Source organism: Bidens hawaiensis, unplaced genomic scaffold (genome assembly GCF_021521415.1).
Source record: "Bidens hawaiensis isolate Kalapana, Puna unplaced genomic scaffold, B.hawaiensis_p1.1 tig00007049_1, whole genome shotgun sequence".
Classification (NCBI taxonomy): domain Eukaryota; kingdom Viridiplantae; phylum Streptophyta; class Magnoliopsida; order Asterales; family Asteraceae; genus Bidens; species Bidens hawaiensis.
The window spans coordinates 1192407-1213166 of record NW_027491485.1 but is presented as its reverse complement, the minus strand read 5'-3'; the positions used below and the strand labels follow the sequence as shown (position 1 = coordinate 1213166).

At 32.2% G+C, this 20760-nt stretch overlaps 1 protein-coding gene and 1 pseudogene across 2 annotated transcripts; one reads left to right on the top strand and one right to left on the bottom strand.

Annotated features, from left to right (window-relative positions):
• Positions 1 to 1018: 1018 nt before the first annotated feature.
• LOC143634429 (small ubiquitin-related modifier 1-like) lies at positions 1019 to 2410 on the bottom strand. Its single transcript, XM_077102516.1, has 3 exons — positions 2088 to 2410; positions 1290 to 1439; positions 1019 to 1195 (listed from the first exon to the last, which is right to left on the bottom strand). The coding sequence occupies exons 1-3, from the start codon at positions 2193 to 2195 to the stop codon at positions 1133 to 1135; spliced, it is 321 nt and encodes a 106-aa protein (XP_076958631.1). The 5' UTR covers positions 2196 to 2410; the 3' UTR covers positions 1019 to 1132.
• An 8168-nt stretch (positions 2411 to 10578) lies between these two features.
• Positions 10579 to 18582, top strand: LOC143634461 (pentatricopeptide repeat-containing protein At5g48730, chloroplastic-like; annotated as a pseudogene). Its single transcript, XR_013153861.1, has 4 exons — positions 10579 to 10844; positions 16561 to 16967; positions 17700 to 18395; positions 18535 to 18582. The product of XR_013153861.1 is annotated as a pentatricopeptide repeat-containing protein At5g48730, chloroplastic-like (transcript).
• The last annotated feature ends 2178 nt before the right edge of the window (positions 18583 to 20760 follow it).

Sequence of the window (20760 nt, the reverse complement as noted above, 5' to 3'; positions counted from 1 at the left end):
ACGATCCAAATCGGAGATGCCTCAATATTCGCCGGGTCGTACTTCGGATCCGATACTGGTCAATGGGTCGGGTTTTGCCGGTTTGCTAAATTTTTTAATATATTTTTACTACTTTATTGTTTTTTAAATTTTACTCCATAATTATGATAAACTTTGACTAAAGATAATTTCAATTTTCACTTTTGTTACAAAGAACAATTCATTGATTTGTACTTGATTTTCACTTTATGTTTTCTAACAATAATAATTATGATCGAAATGAAGAAACGTATATGTTGAATCTATTGTACTTAACTAATTCATATGATCCCCGACATTAGCATTAAACATTATGAAGTAACATCAGAGACTTATATTACACTCAAAGACATAACAAATAACGAACATCCTCACAAAATATATAGATACGGCTTTAGTTAATATATAATAACCGAACTATTCATGAATAATGAGATAACTTTACATATAAAAAAGATGGGCCTCTCATTACTAAACAAGCTTAAACGTGATACATATGACAATAGACATTGGTAATTCGAGCTATTCATGGTAGCTCTAAGCATGAGTGACAACTTCATATCATTCATGATAAGTAGATAACTTGAAAAGATTGTTCTTACATTATATTTAGTATTTATAAAACTACAAAAAATCAACTTTTAAGTAATTTAAAAGTAATTTCTTTTGTTACTTTTATAAGGCATGTATTTCTTATTATTAATGTATTTATTTGTTTGGTCGTAACAATAGTGTGTATATATAATAAAATTTGGTTGGCCATTCAAAAAAAATTCTTTTAGAACAACTCCACACTCTCTAACTCAACTTCTACTTTAGATATTTTGTTAACAACAGGTTCATTGGTTCGATTTGTTCAGGTGGTTAGGATGTTGGGTTAAGTTGTGATAAACTGAGGGATGGCTACTTGTGGATTTACATTGCTCTCTTAAGGCTGAACTATGTGTATAAGCTTCATAAATAATATATTGCAAATATAAGGAGACAAGACATAAACATAACAGTTAACTGATTACCAAGATTAATACTATGATCCAAACAAAAGATTTCCTTCATAACAAAATATATATATTCAACCCTACCAACTTCCTCTAGCTTCTAGAAAGCTAGCATTTCAAATCCCACCTCCAGTTTGATGCAGCATTGCATCAATTTCATCACCTTCCTCCATCTCAAGCTGCATACATACACACAATCACTCATAACTCAAAACAAGTTACTTACAAAATTATCAAACAAACAACCATTTTGTTAAATTGTTAAATAACAACCTGTTCAGGGGTCTGCTCTGCTTGAAGACGGCGACCATCAAACAGAAACGCGATAGCGTTCATCTGCAGAGATTGCCTATCACAGTAGGCGTTCATCAACTTCTTGAGTTGGGTATTGCGTTTGATCCGAAAAAACACTTCATTTCCATCCTACAACAAACAACAAAATGTCTACACTGTTCAACAAAACATAAAATGTCTATAAAGCACCAAAACTAGAAAAATGAATATAAAAAAGATTGCTAAAATTTGTGTTGAGGCAGGGGCGAGTGGTCAACCAACCCCCAGCCCGACAGCCCTATAGGACCGAATTTTATATTATTTTTAAAATTATATATAATTTTTGATAAATAAAAAATATATATATTCTTAATGTTGAAACCTAATTACTCAACTAATTTGAGGCCCAAAATTTTTTTTGTTGCCTTAATCCCTAATTGTTTTCATAATTCTTGGTGACCGCCAATCATGATAAATATAATTTATTAAATTCTCTGCTAATATATTCTATTAAAATGCTCAGCCAATTTGCTAACTACTAATATACTCTATTAAAATGCTTTTCCGATTTGCTTTCAATTTAAGAAGCAAATTTTAGGCTTTTAAGTTTTAACACAAATAAACAATTAAGCCTAGCATCTCACTTTCAATTACGTCATTCAATACACACATCAAATTCATAGATCTAACAAACTACAGAATCAATCAAATCCGTAAGCACCACTAATAAATACGTTACTACTAACATCAAATCAAAGCAAAACAGACACTAACAAACTGCATAATAGGAACCAATACCTGGCTTTTAACCTTGAGATTGATATGTGCGGAGGAGGACTGGTCCATAGGCTTCTTCTCATCTTCATTATTAGCTGCACAGCTTTCGCCTCCAGGAGTAGACGACATTGTTACGATTAATTCTAGGGTTTACTCGATTTTGCAGGGTGGGTTGGTTGTGTTGTGATATATGGCGATGGGCGGTTTATGGTTTTATAGTGGGTTTTAAAACGCTATATTTAATTGTGATTTGGGTTCCGTATCGGGATGACACGTGGGCTTTCAAGTTTGACTTTAATCGTAGCGGTTAAAGGTTTTGGGCCCGCTTAAAGTAAGTAGGGTTTTTATTATATTATTATTTTATATTTAGAGATGTGATTTATGTGAATATATGATATCGAAAGTTTTCGTGACTAAAGTTAGAAAAAAAATATATCACGTTACACAAATCATCAATAAAGTTGTCACTATTTTGATTTATGTTTCTCTTGTTGCATCTATTAGTTATTTTAAAGTCTTTTATAATAAAATATAATGTTTATATCAAGACACAAGACAAACACGCAACAAGTTGTATCCCAATTTTTTAGTTATTTTAATGGAATTCTCAGCACGTCTGAATATGCCAAATAGTACATCCCTAACTAGATTGAGTCGGTACTTGAATCTGGATAACTCTTTACAATGTACCACATGCTCACCATACGAGCCCAAATATGCCTTGCGAAAAACCGGGCATATGTCTGTTAGGCTAAATGTATATTTAAGAAGGTTATCATATATAAAAGTACATATGACTTTCATCGACGTTTTTCATAAGAAAATCCTTTAAGTTATAATAACTGATTAAATAAATCTATGTATTTATTTAAATCACGTTAACAACATATGCACTACAATTCAAATATTGTTAGTAGTTTGTACCTATATGTACATAAAAACGATAATCTATAACGACAAAACTAACTTTATATGAATACTCGTCACAATGTGCGATAGAATTTCACTACTTTATTTATGTACCGAAGTGGTATCGTGCAATTTGTGACTAGGAATATTAATATATTATTATACAATTGGGTGAATTTTACTACTTTTAATATAAATAATGATCTGTACACAAATTTATACAATACTAGAGTAGTTCATATGTTGTTTGAACCTCATATATATGTGGTTCAAACCTTATTGATCATGTGAACTGGTAAATTGAAAAAAAATGTTGTAATTGATTTGTATTAGGAGCTAGTTTTATTATTAATTGGATTACATATGTATTATGATTAACCAATAAAAACAATGTGTGATTATTTGACTATGAAAATAAATGATTTTTATGTTTGTTGCGGCTTTGGCTGTTTGAATGTGTTAAATTGTTAATATGAGTGTTTTGATTATACCCTCACACCCGGCTTTGTTACGGCTTTGGCTGTTGTTAAATTGTTGATTTGAGTGTTTTGAATGAAAGGATTGTATAGATTGAAACAGTATTTTGGATTCATGTTTGCATAAGAACATGTTGAAATTGTATAATAGTGGGTTAATTTATACGTAGTATTTTAAATAATTATTTTTCTAATAGCCAACTACTCCTTTTCTTGCTTCGGTCAACGAGTCCAACGACTATTTCCTTTCTCCTATGTTAGGTTGTCTCATGCCTGACTAACACGAGTTCGGTGTTCTATAGGTTTGCTACTGATGTGGCCAAGTCCCTCTCATGCTCACACACCCATTGAATATAGCCTAGACGTATGTTGCTATTAGAATGATTAGACATGAAGAATAGAAAATAATGTTCATGCATTGTATAAACTCTTTAGTACATATATATGGACAAATACTTTACATAAATTGATGAATTGGAGAAAGATGATTATTGTTTTATACATGTGTTTTAAATGCCTAGGTTGTGCTTATGTATAGTTGTTACAAAAATATCGTTGCACTCATACCTTGAAAGACTATTGATTGTTTAGTAAGCAAAGATACATGCCTATAACATACTATGTTAGAAACTCGTTATTATTGCATATGTTAAATAAATGAAATACTAAATAGTTAGTAATGAAAATAAAAACAAAAAATGGGTCTCTAATAAGGGAATTAATTTTCTTTTTAAATCCAATTTGTTTCAAACTGAAATCACATAATCGTGACACGTGACGTTGGATAATAGATATGATTTTCAAAAAACTGAATGTTGCAATTGGTTATAAACGGCTAGCCTAATATTAGTTTGGTCTTGTACTTTTCATTGTGGCGTATATGGTAACTATAAAGTTGTTAGTCACATGTCAATGTGAATTGAATACAAATCTAATTTATGAAACTATTAAACGTTTAAGAAGTTAACAAACGTATTTTTATTATTTAGACATATCTAATCGTGTTTACGAGTTTTGAATATCATAAAGTCAAGCTAATAAACTTTATTGGTTTTTCAAACTTTTGATATGTTTGCATGTAGAATTATTAGTTAAACTAAATACCCCCAAATATAAATAAGCAAACAATAGTCGCATAAAACTTATTATTAATATACATACTAAGTGTCTGAAAACGTGACGCTTTAACTAGTATCTGCTAGTTAAATCACAACACGCACTACCGACTCTTGTTAGCTACTTAGAGGTCTGGCTCACTAGTTGGCGGGTTGAATCCAAGCACAACATGATAACGAAATTCGTGTATGACAAGTTTAATCGTAGATTAATACGGACACAACCTGTTTAATCTGACATAAGTTATTTAGGGGTTTTTTTTAAACATGTTTAAAAAATTAAATATAGACGAATTAACTTTTAAGCAATTATGTTTAAGCCATGTCGTGTCGATTTATTTTCAAAACTTTCAAATATTGAAATAGTATCCAAACTATTCAATTTATCACTTAAAAGTTAAAACACATAATAGAAATATATATAAAGGTAAAGAAATGGGTTTAAAGGGTTAATTTGCCCGTATGATTGATACAAACATGACCTACTTAGTTAAACATGTTTTTTGTTTGACCCAAATATTTACAAGACACATTTAAACGTAACTCAAGCATACAAATTTCATATAATGTATGTTTCGTATTCTTGTTTAGTGTGGAACTTCACACCGCTATCAATCCATAACACAACTTACCAACATTTTGTATATATCAACCACGATGCATTTTAACATTGCAAATATGAATAATCTCATCAACAATAAAACCGTTATTAGAAATTCAAGACATATGTATAGCTTGTTTTTGCCTTTATTATGTAAACTACAACATAAAAATAAATCTTATAATATAAAGTAAGTTATGTAAGTGCAGACTTGATTACAAATATTGTAAGTTAAAAATCATACTACACCAATGCTCATTAAATGACTTAGATGATCATCGATCTTCAAGTGAATACCAATTGGTATTGACTTCATTGAATGAACTTTTATCAAATATCAAAACACAGCCTATCGTGACGATGACGAGCCCAATTATATGAACAATATCTAAATCAAGAAGTTCACGTTGACACCTCAACTTCTCAAAACAACAATAGATAAACTAATCAATCATTGAAGTAAAGCAACACAAATAATATTAGTTTCAAAATTGTCAAAATGACATTTTGTTTTAGTTAGCCTTCTAAATGAACCGAACAAATACAATGAAAGTATGTTCTTGTTATGTGTTTATTTTTTTAAGTTTAACGTAACAAAATATTGAATGCGGACAGTTAAACGAATAATGGAGTTTCTTATTTATGTTTGTTCGTTAAGAAAGAAAACATGTTTGTGTTCGTTTGCGAACAATCTAAACGAACAGTTAACATGATAAACGAACGATTCACAAACGCGGACGAACAAAAATAGCATAACATAAATGAAATAACTAACTGAGTTAGAACTTAAAAGTAATGTGAAGAAGAAAGCATTGGACTTAAAAAATAATTAAATGTTATTACAACTAGACAAAGTTGCAATGAGTCAATATAATTAAATGTTATGAGTCAATATACATTCACGAACGGAAAGTAACAAACTTAAAACAAATGGTGACTAATGAACATAAATAAACGTTAAGAAGACAACATATAGTTTGTTTAGATTTTCGAACCCTCAAATCTTGAATGATAAACTTTGTGGAGTCACTAGTTTTCTATTTAATCTCGAAATAGACTAAAAAAAGAAGTTTAGGATTTGAGAAACATAAAAACTAAATTATGGTTATACAATAAATTTAAATGAATAAAAATAAAATGATATAATGCTTTTTATAAAGAAAAATCCTATGACTCCTGTGTCATGTGACTTGAACCCAAATCTTAATTTTAAAAACTCAGAAAATGGATCACTAACCTTTTTAATAGGGTGATGCATCTTTTTCTCGCATTAAGCATGTCATGATACAAATACTCATATGATTTTAATTTGGTTGCATATTAGCATTCCACCTCAAGAATATGAAGAGTCATAGGAAAAGCTTCACAAACATGCAAATAACCAAAAAAATTAAAAGATATGGATATGATTGAGTTAAACTAGAGGCTACATACGTATTGAAATTAGACGCCACAATATTTAGAAACAAATGCATACCCGAATTGAAGCATGAACCAACACTATCTTGAAACCAAGACACACACGATCATGGATATTGATTCCACTATTAAATGAATGACTATCCAGCATATACAAACTCAAATCATCATCACAGTCAAATTCAAGGATAAAACTGATGTTCACCAAATTTTCTTAAGTAAAAAATGACCAAAACATAAGAAAGCTATGAAGGTCCGTAAGAGGAAAACATCATCATTATAATCTTTTATCAAACACTTCCAGACTTAGTTCATCTTCACAGTCACATTCTCATAATCGTTGGTTGTACGTATAAGCAATATGCACAATTTCTCATAATTTAAACGTATTAACTCCTAATGGGTTTGTAGTCAATTGATAAAGATAAAGTTTTTAACCACCTTGTATTGAAGTGGTTCGGGAGGTCTCGCATTCAAATTACACGAACAAAAAATTAAAAGAATTTTGTAGTTAAAAATTATAATAATAATAAATATTATAATTTTTTAACATTTTTACATATTTTTAGCCATCACCACTTTGGTGGGATGGTAAAGGCTTTGGCCTTTTAGTGAGAGGTCCAGGGTTCGATTCCTGGCATTGGCGGTATAATGTAAATAGTAGGAGGAATGCTTGTATGTTCAAAAAAAAAAAAATAATAAATATTATAAATAAAATAATAACCCCCAACAAGTAATCCCTAGGATTAGATGAGTAGGCGTCCACCACACGGAGTAACTTCCCCCCATCATCTTGCGGCTTCTGGATCCTTCCTCTACACTTATAAAAAAAAACCTTCTTTTTCCACCCGCAGCTTCACATTCAATTGCGTGATTCTTCCGTCCAATTTCTTCTCAAGCTCTCCAATCAGGTAATTCTGTCTAAACTGTTATTCAATTAATCTCTTTATATTTCCAATAATTAATCAATAGATTTTAACAAATTGCCAGGGTCTGATAACTGTGTTGTTAGATCTAATTGTTCGGCCGTTCGTCAACCATGTCTCATATCCTCTCTTTGACTTTATATTATTATTATTCGTAGCTTGTGATTTGAGCTATCTGATACTTTTTTAAATGATTAAACTTTTGTTAGATTGAAGCGGATTTGAAGTTAGAATGGATTAGGTTTAGGTATAGGTATAGGTATAGGTGTATGGTGATGATTGTTAGAACCTTAACTTTGATGATTACGCGGAAACCAAAGAGATCGTGACCGAGAAAGGGCTCAAGCTAGGGCTGGTGGTAAGCCCAAGCAATCCAAAGCCGATGGCTTGACTCCTGAACAAAGACGAGAAAGGTATTATTGACTTGTTTATGTACGAGGGTTGTTAAGTTAAAGTTATAATCCCTTGTTTATATTGATATTTTTTTATTATAATTTTATATATATTATTTAGTTGTTTTTATTAAAATTTAATATTTAATAACAATTATTAAAAATTAAATGTTAAATAAAAGTTAACTCATAGAGAACTAGACTAGGCATGAGATCAGCTTGTTTCAAGCTCTTTATTTAAAAGTCTGCCTTATTTTTTATTTTTTAATTATTCCAAACAAATTTATACGGAGTATTATTTATTAGGTGTGTATATATTTGTATGTAATAAATATGCATATAGTTAAATATATGATAATTGTATTTGTATAATAATTATAATAATTAAATATAATAATTATAATAATTAAATAAACATACATCAAACTAAAAATATATACACGATTAGTTCGTTAAGGTTTAAGTTTGATTAGTGAAGCTCCGACTTGTTTATTACAATTTTTGGGCTTCATTTAAGGTGCCTCAGGAGTTCAACTCGAGTTTTTTATTTTATTTTTTTATTTTTTAAGCCGGGACCAGAATAGCTCACATTGTTATTAATTGAGCGAACCGTTTGTAGCTAGATATATTAACCTATTTTTACCGATCATATCTAACATAACATAATGATTGTTGGAGCAGGGATGCAAAAGCTCTTCAAGAGAAGTTAGCAAGAAAGGCTGCTAAAGAGTCAGCCGGAGCAAACGGTGGCAAAAATGGCATGAAAACCAACAAATAAACGGTGTTTGTGTGTGGAAATGGTATATAATACATTGGTGGGATGACATGATTCGGATCTGACGGGGTTTGTTTAGAGTCATTTGTTGTATGTTAGGTTATTGAAATCATGTTAGTGACTGGTGGGATGTTTAAGTCGTTGATTATTCATCTTGTAAGCGATCATTGTTATGGATTCTAAATCTTTTTATGAGACGTTTCTTTTGTTTTATGAATCTTGTTATTGATACCAATCAACAAAATCGAATATGGCTGAAAACAAACCAAACGGTCTAGCAAGCAACAAGACAAGTGTAAAAATATTTGAACACCATAAGCTTCTTCCATTGAGCCGGCTTTTCATTATTCTCAAGTCTTTCACGAACACCGATACGAGATCAATCTAATGGCATGGGACGTTATGCCGGCTTTAGCTAATTCATCAGGTGCACCACAAAACAACCCACCGAGGAAAGGAGCACACTTTCTACCCACCAAAGCCCCCCGCCACACTACAAAGCAAATTTTTTTAAGACCAAGGCATTTTGGGACTTCTCTAGTAGCCTCAAGTAACATGATATTTAGACCTTTAACTGAAAAACTGGCTGTATCGTCTACTCGTCTACCAACCACACCACTTTATCCTCTCTTGGCTCCAACACAATTGGTTGACATAACAAAAGCTGTAGCCTTAGCTTTGTGACTTCATAATCTGATGTTGGTGCTCTCAACCACCATGTAGTTCACAACACCCAGGAATCCATAAAGAAGACAGTCTGTCACATTACAAATTTTAGACTCCTCAAGAGAGAATAGGGGAAACTAGGGGTGCAAATGAGCCGAGCTGTTCGCGAGCTACTCGAGATCGGCTCGTTAAAAAGCTCGATCAAGCCGAGCTTAATCGAGCCCAAGCCCGAGCTCGAGCCTAAAAATAAGCTCGTTTAATAAACGAGCCCGAGCCCGAACTTCACTTATCAAGCTCGAGCTGGCTCACGAGCCTGCCATTTATATATTTTTTTTAAATATATATTTAATATTATTAATTAATATATAACAGCCAATAAAGCAAAGTTAAGCACTGTTTTGTAAGTTGTTAGATTACACAAGTGAAAATTTAAGTCATTGTCTTGTATTGAGCAAGTTGTTACCAAGGAGGCCTGTCAAATTGGTATGGCCGGGTAAGTTCAGGTCAAACGGGCCGATTCAAAAAAATTTAGTTTTATACTGGTATGGGCCGAGACGGTGTTGGGTCAAAACGTATCGGGTCAAATCAATAATAAAAAGCGAAAATAAATAAATAAATAAAGGAAGCGCTGCGTCACAGATAGTAGACCGGGGTGTTTTCTAAAAAGGCCGCTGCGTATAGAAAACCCACCCATAGTCACATGGTTCGCGGTACGCTCCGGTTCAAGAACGGGATCGCATTTCGCTAGTGTCTAGAATTCGTTACGAGTGAGGGTAGGCTCATTTCGGGTCGCTCCCACAATGTGGTACGTACCAATTAAAATTGAATTTATATATGTAATTTTTTAAAATATATGCACATTATAAGAAGTTACAGGGTCAATTTTAAATGAGAACGACATCTTCAAGGGTAAAAGGTGTAATTTAAGTTAACAACTTTAACATAAAAATCCTTTTAACCCTAATTTCAGCCGACATCATATTCTTCATCTTCGCAAATTCTGGAAAATTAAATCTGGTGCCGTTCGGTGTCCCATAGAGTTGGATCGTGTTTTGAATTGATCTAGAGAGCATCCGAACTAGTTGAAACGAATATCGGGAATGCCAATTTCAGGATTGGAATCGTAAACCAGAGCGAACCTGGTCCGTACGATCCAGTTCGTAAATCGCGGCACTTTGAGTGACTATGAACCCACCCCCCAAAATAATAACAAACAAAACCCTCACCATCCCCATGGTGTCTCTCCCGGTGAACCCCTTCCCGCATAATAATCCTAGTGACGTAATCAATTTCAATCACAAATCACCTGCGGTTGACGATAAAACCGTAAGGAATAAGAAAATAGCGTCGCAGAAGGCGATGTCGGTGATATTAAGACGAGAAGCGACCAAGGCTGTCATTGAGAAGAAGAAGAAGGGATCCACCAGGCTGTTTCCGGGGACTGTACTTGAAGCGCTTCACAACGTATCACTGCTTTGCGTTGGGAGTCTGCTCTTAAGGTATTATTATTCAATTAGGTTTTGATTCATTATTTTCTTTTTGGTCTCAGTTGAATTCGTCAAGTTAAGGTTAAATTGGTTCCTAGAGCTTACACATGCATCCAATTCTTTTTTTTGTTAACAATTTTGCCTCTAGTTTTATTTCAAAACGATAACAGTGAGAAGGGCCACCACTCGTTTATTATTTATTAATTAGTTTATTAATATATACTAGCTTTAGAACCCTTGTATTACGCCGGGGGGGGGGGTGTTTAATGTTTAACTATAATTGATAATATGATCCAAATTAAAGGTAAAAATACAAACATAATTATGTGGAATAATGTACTACATATATACTTCGACATATACTACAATCTACATGTGTAAAAAGTTTTGTATATACACATTATAAATTTATAAAAATCTTGTCACAAGCCATCGGAAAGCTATCCAAAACAGTTGTCTTGCCTGCTTTTTCATCTTTGACACATTCTAGTGTGTGGCTTTGTTGTTGTACGAGTAATTTTACTACATAATAGCAACAAACAAAAAGAAATGGAAATTTTCTTCTAGAAACTGGGTCTGCATCTAAAGAATTTGAAATAAAAAATACAAACCATTTTGATCCACATGACCGATTTACCGTAACAATTTATATTCTAACTCGTTTAAGCCAAAGTGTGGACGATCAAATCAACACATTTAGATTTATCCGCCATGACATCCTTACAAAAGGATGAGTACATCAGAACCTTCATCTTAACATTTGAAAGTCTGCAATATCAAAAATACCCAGATATAAAATCACTATCTGCCATGCCGTTTTTGTTCATTTACATTGTAAACTGTTCGTTTTGGCTTTAAACGAACGAACATGAACAAAAAATTTTGTTTGATTATATGTTCGTGTTTGGTTAATGTTAAATAAGCGAACACGAACATGCCCACGATCGTGTTCTTCGCTTCATTTACAGGCCTAGTCATTTTGGTTTGGGTAGAAACGACTTTAATATAAATTGATGAGAGTGTTTATTACCATGTCTTTGCAGCTTATATTAAGTGATTACCTTGTACATTGCTGCCAACTACAAAAATATTGCCACTGGAGCAGTTGTAGACACCTTAATATCATTTAATAGCCTCTCCATCCATACCTCCAAGCATGCATTCATTGTTATCATAGATGCCCACTAAGACATAAAATTACAAATAATACACAAAAATCAAAATCTCAAGTATCAAATAGTAAAGACAAAGGAATTTAATACCTCATCCAAAATTTTCTTGCTTTAATGCGACATCGAAAGATTTAACAGTAGATCTTGAGGAATCAGCAGCCACCAAAACATGCAAGAAACGAAACGGCTGCATCTTCTGCAAGCTATGAATGAAAACTTAAGCATAAAAGAATAAATATAAGATAACCTCACAGTTCACAATTTATGCAAGAATTATGAAACCATACATGAACTTACTTCTCTGTGTAATGCAAAATTATTCAAAATCAACCATTATTTTACCTTCGCCTTATAGTACACATAGATTTCATTATAAGGTTGATTTTGTAAAGTCCTGCCAATTAGAAGTCCAACATGTCAAAAGTTTCTTCCTCCATCTTTTAAACAATATCGTAACACTTATAATGACTAACAACAGTGTTAGAAAAAATAAATAAGCAAATAAATATAATACTAAAAAAGTGCCAAACTATGAAAGGGAAAGACTTCTTTAACCTTGGTTTTCTTTTCAACTTCCACAAGAGGATTCCCGGGCTCCCATCTAATGTCTCTAAAGCCAAATTTTAAGATGACAGCAAAATTGCTCCCTTTAACATGTATATTTTCATATTAATTTTAGAGTTTAGCTAAAATGACCAAATTGGCATATGAATTTGTAAACAAATATTTTGTAATTTAACACATCAACAGCCCTATAAGGCTAGCTACAACAGATGTTTTACTCTTTGAAGGTCCTAAAAAAGATGTCATCAAGCCCTTTATTATTATATCATCTTAAAATTGGTACATTAAAGATTATGTGTCAATACTTTAAGTATTAAATTCATGAATAAGTAATATTTAATGAAACATACTTTCAACACTTCCTTGACATACTTCAACAAACAATTAGAGTGCATATTAATCAATCACCAAATTAAACGTGTATTGATCAATTAATCACCTAAATCAAATGCTCATAAACAACACAATTTGGCATGTCACTTAATTTACATCTAAATCACAAACAAAAGCAGCCATATAATAATACTCTTCACATGTGTAGTCCAAAATATATATGTAAAACAGATTAAATTTGTTGAAGAACAATCAAATAGATCAAACCGATTAAAGATCAACCAAAATGCAATGATATGAATGCAAAAAAATTGATTCAAATATAAAATCATATAGTACAAACCCTAGATTCCAATATAAAAGATTGGTATAACATATGGTTCAATCGAATATATTCATCACCTGGAATAAATCCTTCAATCGTCCAAGAGATGAATGTTGAAACCCTATGAGAAGAGAATGTAATAATAGTTAATGATTATAAACATCAAACAATAAAACCCTATGATCAAATCTATAGGATATGAAAGAATCTGCTATGGAAAGAGATCGTGCACCTTCGATGAGTGAGACATAATTCAAAGTAGCAGATAATCAGTTCAATATTTAAACGATGAATATGATTTTAAAAAACCTAGGTGAGGAGAACGCGAACCAGAATGTATTTGTGAACAGGTTTAAGTTTAAATAGGATCCAAATAAGATGGGTAATGGGTTCAAACTTCGGGTAATGATCCGCTACGCTTTGTTAATGTAAGGAAGAAAAGATTAGGCGGGATTTTAACCTTTAGAGTTAACCATAGCCTGACAAGTGTCACCAATTATTTTCTTTTATTAGTATATATATACATATATATATATATATATTAATTATTTTTTATATATTTTGTGAAAAACCATGATGAGCATAGGCCTGAGCTCGTGCGCAACATGCCAAAGCTCGGCTATGAAGTCTGAAGTTATTACATAGAAGTCCAAAAGAGTAGAAACTTAAAAATTCATTAGGCTTGTTAAGGCTCGGCGAGCTTAGACGTGTTTCCCATACGGGGCTCGAGCTCGGGTTAGATAACCAAAGGAGCTTTAATTGAGTCTTGGGCTCCGTCAATCTCAGTGACTTCCGTACCAAGCAGCCGCCTCGGCACGAACCCGAGAAAGCTCGGCTCATTTTGAGCTTTTCTATCGGTCCGAGCTCGAGTAGCGCGCTAGCGGCTTGCCTCGTTTGCATCCCTATGTCAGATCTTAGACAAGCATCCACTTCTCAAATTTTGGTAGTTTTTTCATATTCTGAATAACATTTGTGCTTCCAATTTGATTTCAAAAATATGACGTGAATTTGAAGAAGTCAATTGGCTTATTTGATTACTGGTCAGAAATCGGAAGTAAAAAAAACTCATTTGATTTGGGACAGAGTGAGTATTAGTCACCAATTTCATGTTTCAGATTCTAAATGGTTACAAAATAATTAGGCATAATAAGTTTGGGAGACCTGATGAAATGATAAAAGTTCTTAGGGGTGAGCAAACTCGGTTCGGTTTCTATACGTAACCGATATCTGGCTTTTGAAAATCATAACCTAAATCAGCTCAGTTATTTCAGTTGGTATGTCGGTTTTCGGTTCAGTAACCAAACTTGGGCTAAAATTTTAAACATTACACAAAAAGCCAACCAGCCTTTTGCTTATAAATACATGAGATGGAGGTATAAAACATAAAATACATGAAAATGGAGGTATAAAAGCTAGAAATATATGAAAATATGGGCTATTAGTCCGTGTGATACACGGAGTTGAGTATAAAAATAATGAAGTTAAGAAACATTTATAATAAATATATACGCATTATATTTGCTAAGGTCATATTTACAATTTACAACATTTAAAATTTACTAACGTATAGCTACAATGCAAATTGAAAATCTTTAAAAGCTTCTTTATATACAAGAATGGATGTCGTATTCGTAAAATTACCATCTTTATCAACAATTTTGCTAATACAGTTTATAATTTTGTTAATATTGTTCTCATTCTTCTTGTCTAGTTAGTTGTCAACATATTTAGTTCGTTAACAGTGTCATCAATCAAATATAAATTTGCATTAAAATTAATACTTCAGGAAACTTACAACCCATTTAACACGTTTAACTTTTAGCTAGGTTATCTTATTAACCAAATTAAAATAAAACACAACCCAAATCAAGTAATTCATAAATGTGTTCATAAAGTTGTGTCTAAAAAAACTATTTGTGAGAACTTAAAGGTGAGTTTTAAAATATGACAACCTTCAAAGAAGCGGATCTCAGCCAATCGATGTGGCGGGAACTCGATGATGTCATTGTAGTGTCTATACTCAGGATCAAAACACATACTGCAATTATGTTATCGAGCAATTCCAAACATACCCTTTTGAAAACTTGCATGGTATCATATTTACCCAATTAAAAAGCGAATATCATACATACCCATACAAAAGACTTCAAATTAATATTTAAGCATTTCATTAAATACAAATTCTAATATGACCATTATACCCTTCTCTTCTTCATACACTCTAAACTCACATATCCCAATGCAAGTTTGGAAAGAAGGGTTTATGTGTCATAAATTTGTAAGAGACTATACTTGACCAGAAAATCTAAATTGATTGTTTGGCCACATAATTCAAATTTTTTTTTAAAAAAATCTAAATTGATTGGGTTATGTTATCTTAAAATGTGTCAACTGGGGACAACATGTCAAACATGAAAGTAAACCCCTCTAAATCGCATTATGCAATAGAACTGAACAAAGAAATTTAAGTGTTTTGGACAAAATATTCTTCAAAGTCAAAAACTATAATATTTTGACTCGTAAAAGAAATTTCTCATTTTGCAACAGTTCATGATATACAGAACCACAGAATATATATTGTAGCATGTACATAGGGGTGTGAGTTTCTGGCACTACACAAACCTAACATGAAGTTCGTGGGTTTGGTATAAGCGGGTCGGGCCAGTTTCAGGTCGAACCCATTTAGCTAAATGGGTTGTGATCGCGGGGTGATCCATTTAACTCATTTATTTTTTAAAGTTGTGTTATGGAAATAATTAAATTGGCCAGGTATCTTATGCAAAAATTTAAAACTAAAAAGGAATTTGGCATAAGATTTTATAACTTAAATGTAATTTTTTTACATAAAATGTATTTTTCATTGTAAAAATGTTAATTTTCATTTCCGTCATCGGAATCGATCTCCAAGCATTACAGTCTCCAACCCCTTCAGTTTACTCCTAAAATCGTTGACGTCAGGAGAATATGGTTCTTATCTGGTTAAACAATGAAATTGGGAGGTAACTGCACAAATTCTATAATCTATTCTTAAACATAAAACCGTCTGTATAGTTGAAGGATAGGGCTCTCACATGTTAACATAATTGATTGTCCAAAAAAACCATGGAGGATTGCTGTGTGAATGCCACGTAGGTAAAAAAGGCTTTGTTTTATTATAATAGAGATATGGGTTGGTTTGGTGAGGGTACACAATAATAAACGTAACTGATTTTTGGTTAATTTCGGTTAGGTTATGTCGGTTTCGTTTCGGTTAACTGTTCAGTTATTGCTCAACCATAACAGTTCTTATAGTTATTAAATGTTTTATTACTTAATATTTTTACTTTTTATTCAGGTTTTTGAACTACTGCGTGAGCAGGCATGGTACAAACCTTATCCTGCAATATATGTGAAGCTAATTGTGATGCTTGGAAAATGCAAGCAACCCGAGAAAGCGCATTCTTTATTTCGAGATATGACTGATGAAGGTTGTATTGTGAACCAAGAATCCTACACTGCTCTTCTTTCTGCTTACAGTAGAAGTGGATTGTTTAGGAAAGCATTTTCGATACTGGAAGAAATGAGGGAAACTCCTAACTGTCACCCTGATGTGTACACATATTCAATCCTCATAAAATCATGTCTTCATTTTCATGAATTCGACAAAGTGCAATCTTTGCTTTCTGAAATGGCCACACAAGGAATCAAGCCCAATACGGTTACTTATAACACCCTTATTGATGCATACGGGAAAGCAAAAAGGTAACTTTGTTTACTTATAAGTTGGTTGATCCATGTTATGTTTTAACTTTATTGGGGTCTAGGACTGTAAACGAACCGAACGTTTAGGGAATTGTTTGTAAATAGGCGGGAAGTTCGTTTATTTTATGAACTAACATGAACACATTTCTTGTTCGTTCGTTTATGTTCGTTAGCTTACGTTGTTTAAGCTTTCTAGTTTGCATTTGTTTAGTCATCTCTATTAGTTTTTCTGGCCCAATAGATTGATGTCCATGTTTACTTTTAATTGGTTTTTGGTCAGCTTTGTTTGTTCATCTATGGTCACTGTTGTTTGTTCGTTTACGACTGTGAACTGTTCATCTATACTATTTATATACTTACATAAACGAGCATGAACAAGAAAACTCTGTTTGTTTAATTGTTCATGTTCAGTCATTTGTTCAGTTAAAGACTTAACGTTTAACTAATGTACACGAACACGTTCCGTTCTTGTTCATTCGGTTCGTTTACAAGCCTAAATGGGTCAGACGGGTATAATGAAAAAAAGTTGCCTACAGAAAAAACAAGTCTAGTGTGCAAAAGTCAACCCATTGTGTATATTTATCTAGAACTTTGAACTGATTGTCCCAACTTAAAAAAAGGAACTTTGAAACGAAATTAAGTTGTAAGCTGTATTTTTTTTTTACTTAACTAATTGGAAGTTCAAACTTTACTTGTAGTCTATTAAATAATATTATTTACTTTTTTAAACAGATTTGTTGACATGGAATCAACACTTGTGGAAATGTTGAGGCAAAGGGAATGTAAACCGGATGTATGGACCATGAATTCAACACTAAGAGCGTTTGGCGGCAGCGGGCAAATAGAAACAATGGAAAAATGCTATGAGAAGTTTCTCAGTGCGGGAATTCAACCTAACGTTAAAACCTTTAACATACTCTTGGATTCATACGGTAAAACCGGAAACTATAAAAAGATGAGTGCTGTAATGGAGTACATGCAGAAATACCATTTTTCATGGACACTTGTAACTTACAATATAGTCATAGATGCATTTGGGCGGGGTGGGGATCTAACCCAAATGGAGTTTTTGTTTAGATTAATGCAATCCGAGAGTATAAAGCCGAACTGTGTGACACTTTGTTCACTTGTAAGGGGTTATGCACAAGCTGGAAAAGTCGAAAAGATTGAGGGTCTTTTGAGGTATATTGAGAGTTCGGATGTGACTGTTGATACGGTTTTCTTTAATTGTTTGGTGGATGCTTATGGTATGATGGGGTGTTCGGCTGAAATGAAGGGGGTGTTGACAATGATGGAAAGTAAAGGGTGTCAACCTGATAAGGTTACATATAGAACCATGATTAAAGCTTATAATATGAACGGAATGAGTAATCATGTGAAGGAGCTTAGGCTTGCACTTTCTTTGGTTGGAAAACCGGAATCCATACGGTAAGTTTAAGGTAAATATTATAGTGTAAAATTTATGTTATTATTGGAATAATAAAGGTTTTTGTATTGGTAAATATTATAGTGTAAAATTTATGTTATTATTGGAATAATAAAGGTTTTTGTATTTGATTCTTTGTAGAGGAAGGAGTGACACATGAGTTATAAATTAAGGGTAGTGAGATTTATGGATATAGCCTATAGGTTTAGGAAACTTCATCTATCAATGATGTAATATTTTAGTTAATGATGTGTTAATAGCTGTGTATATGATCTCTGTTATATATCTATACTGATTAATAAATGAAGGTTTACTTATGTCACATGTCATTACCATGTTAATCCTTACAAAATTTTCTCTCCTCTCTCTCATATTAAATACATTTATCTTTTTAATATTTTATTTTCAGTTTTTAATAATTCCATCTTAATTTAAAAGAATTAATACCGTAATAAATATGTTAATTTGTTTAATATAAAATTTATTGCATTAGTTATTAATATTAGATTTTTATAAGTAATTAATACGAAACGGGTGGGTTTCTTTAACCGATTAAAGTATCAAACATTGTTCATGCCAAAACAATTTAAGATTAGAATGACTTTTGTTCCACGAGTTGGTTTAAAAAAGTAGCCAATTTCAATTAAATTTTGATGTAGATTATAACAAAGAAATAATTTATGATTTATGAATTTCTAACAACTTTTTATTTTTCAAATTGCGTAATGTGTAACTTTTTTACCGTATAATATTATCTTTATATATGTGATACATCTTTTTTGTATTTTACATTATGTTATTATTTAAAAAAATTACTTATTTTAACTCGTATGCTACACGGGTAACTAACCTAGTTCATTATATATACTAAAGTTAGTAAGTGTACACCTTTCTTGGGTAAGCCTACTTTATGTATCATGCATTGGTTTTACTTATGTTTTATAAGTTTAATAATGATTCAGCTGATGCGGTTTATAAATACTTAGGGCGTGTTCGTTTCGTGGAATTCAATAGAATTGGATGAAATGGGATTTTAAATTCCAAAGGTTTCTGTGTTCGTTTCACTATTAACTGGAATTGAATGGATTGGAAAGAGAATCCCATCAAATCCCATTTTCATAGGATTTTAAAATCCCACTAGTTTGTAAAGAAATGTCTTGTTAAACCCTAACCCATAGCCGCTCTTTCATATTATCATCTTCACCACTACCACTGACTCTGCTCCACCGCCTCTCTCCCTCACCATGCTCCACCGCCGTTCTCTACCACTGTGAACCACCGTCTTGCTCGTCTACCTCCACCGCCGTTCTCCTCCACCACAAGTTAGGGTTATGTGTGTGTTTTAGTTATAGTGAGTCACGGAGAAGTTGAAGCATATATTATTATTATTAATATAATCAAACAACAACTACCCTGTCACTACTTGTTGCGGTCCCCTTATCGAAAAAGCATATATATTACTCCATCCGTCCCATTATAAATGTCCTAGTTTGACTTTTCAAGTATTTCTTTTGCAAACTTGACTGTAAATATTTTTGTACGTGTCATATAATACTTGATGAAAATTATATCAATGTAAAATACATTTAAAACCCAATCCATTCATATATTTTACATCAAGTATTATATAACACAAACAAAAATATAGTCGGTCAAAGTTAAAGAAGAAATACTTGAAATTTCAAACTATGACACTTATAATGGGACGGAGGGAGTATTAATTATTATTTATTAATAAACTTTAATTTTTGTTTTGTGTTTAATACTTGTCTAATTTATGTTTCTTGTTTGATTTCTTACATCATGTATGATTTTGTAGCTATTAAAATTGGTTTTCCATTGTTGAGTTTTATGATTTTTTTATCAAAGTTGATTTCATAATCCGTCTTTTGAAAGGGCTATCCTTCTTATTATTCCCATTTTTGAACATGGGTGTAGGTATATCTTGGATACTTTTCAAAGGGTTATCAAAAGTTTTTTTGAAATTTTGAACTATTTTTAACAAATGTTCATTGCACACCAACTGTTTGATGAAATGCTTCAACTAGATTTGTGCTTGATGAAATACTTTGATATAATTTGTTAGATATAAATTATCATAATATAGTTGTTTCAACAAGTTTTAACTCATTGTGTGTTGGTAACGTGTAGATAGGAAATAGCTCGACTTAGTTTACAAACTCGCAAACGTAACCAAAGGAACACGACATTGATTTTGGCATGGTGGAACCAACTTATTACAACTGTTTCTTTGCTTATGCTTTCACTTTACAATTTGGTAGTCAAATACAAAATAGATAAACCATGGATTCGACACTCTTCAGCAAAACTAGATCGATATTCAATATTGTATAGGTATGTTTATGA

Bases quoted from the DNA above. Each gene is read 5' to 3' on its own strand.
- LOC143634429 (XM_077102516.1), bottom strand. From the start codon at position 2,195: ATGTCGTCTACTCCTGGAGGCGAAAGCTGTGCAGCTAATAATGAAGAT. The intron at 1,440-2,087 runs GTATTGGTTCCT...TGTTTGTTGTAG, and splicing joins ATCTCAAGGTTAAAAGCCAG to GATGGAAATGAAGTGTTTTT. The intron at 1,196-1,289 runs GTTGTTATTTAA...GTATGTATGCAG, and splicing joins CAGAGCAGACCCCTGAACAG to CTTGAGATGGAGGAAGGTGA.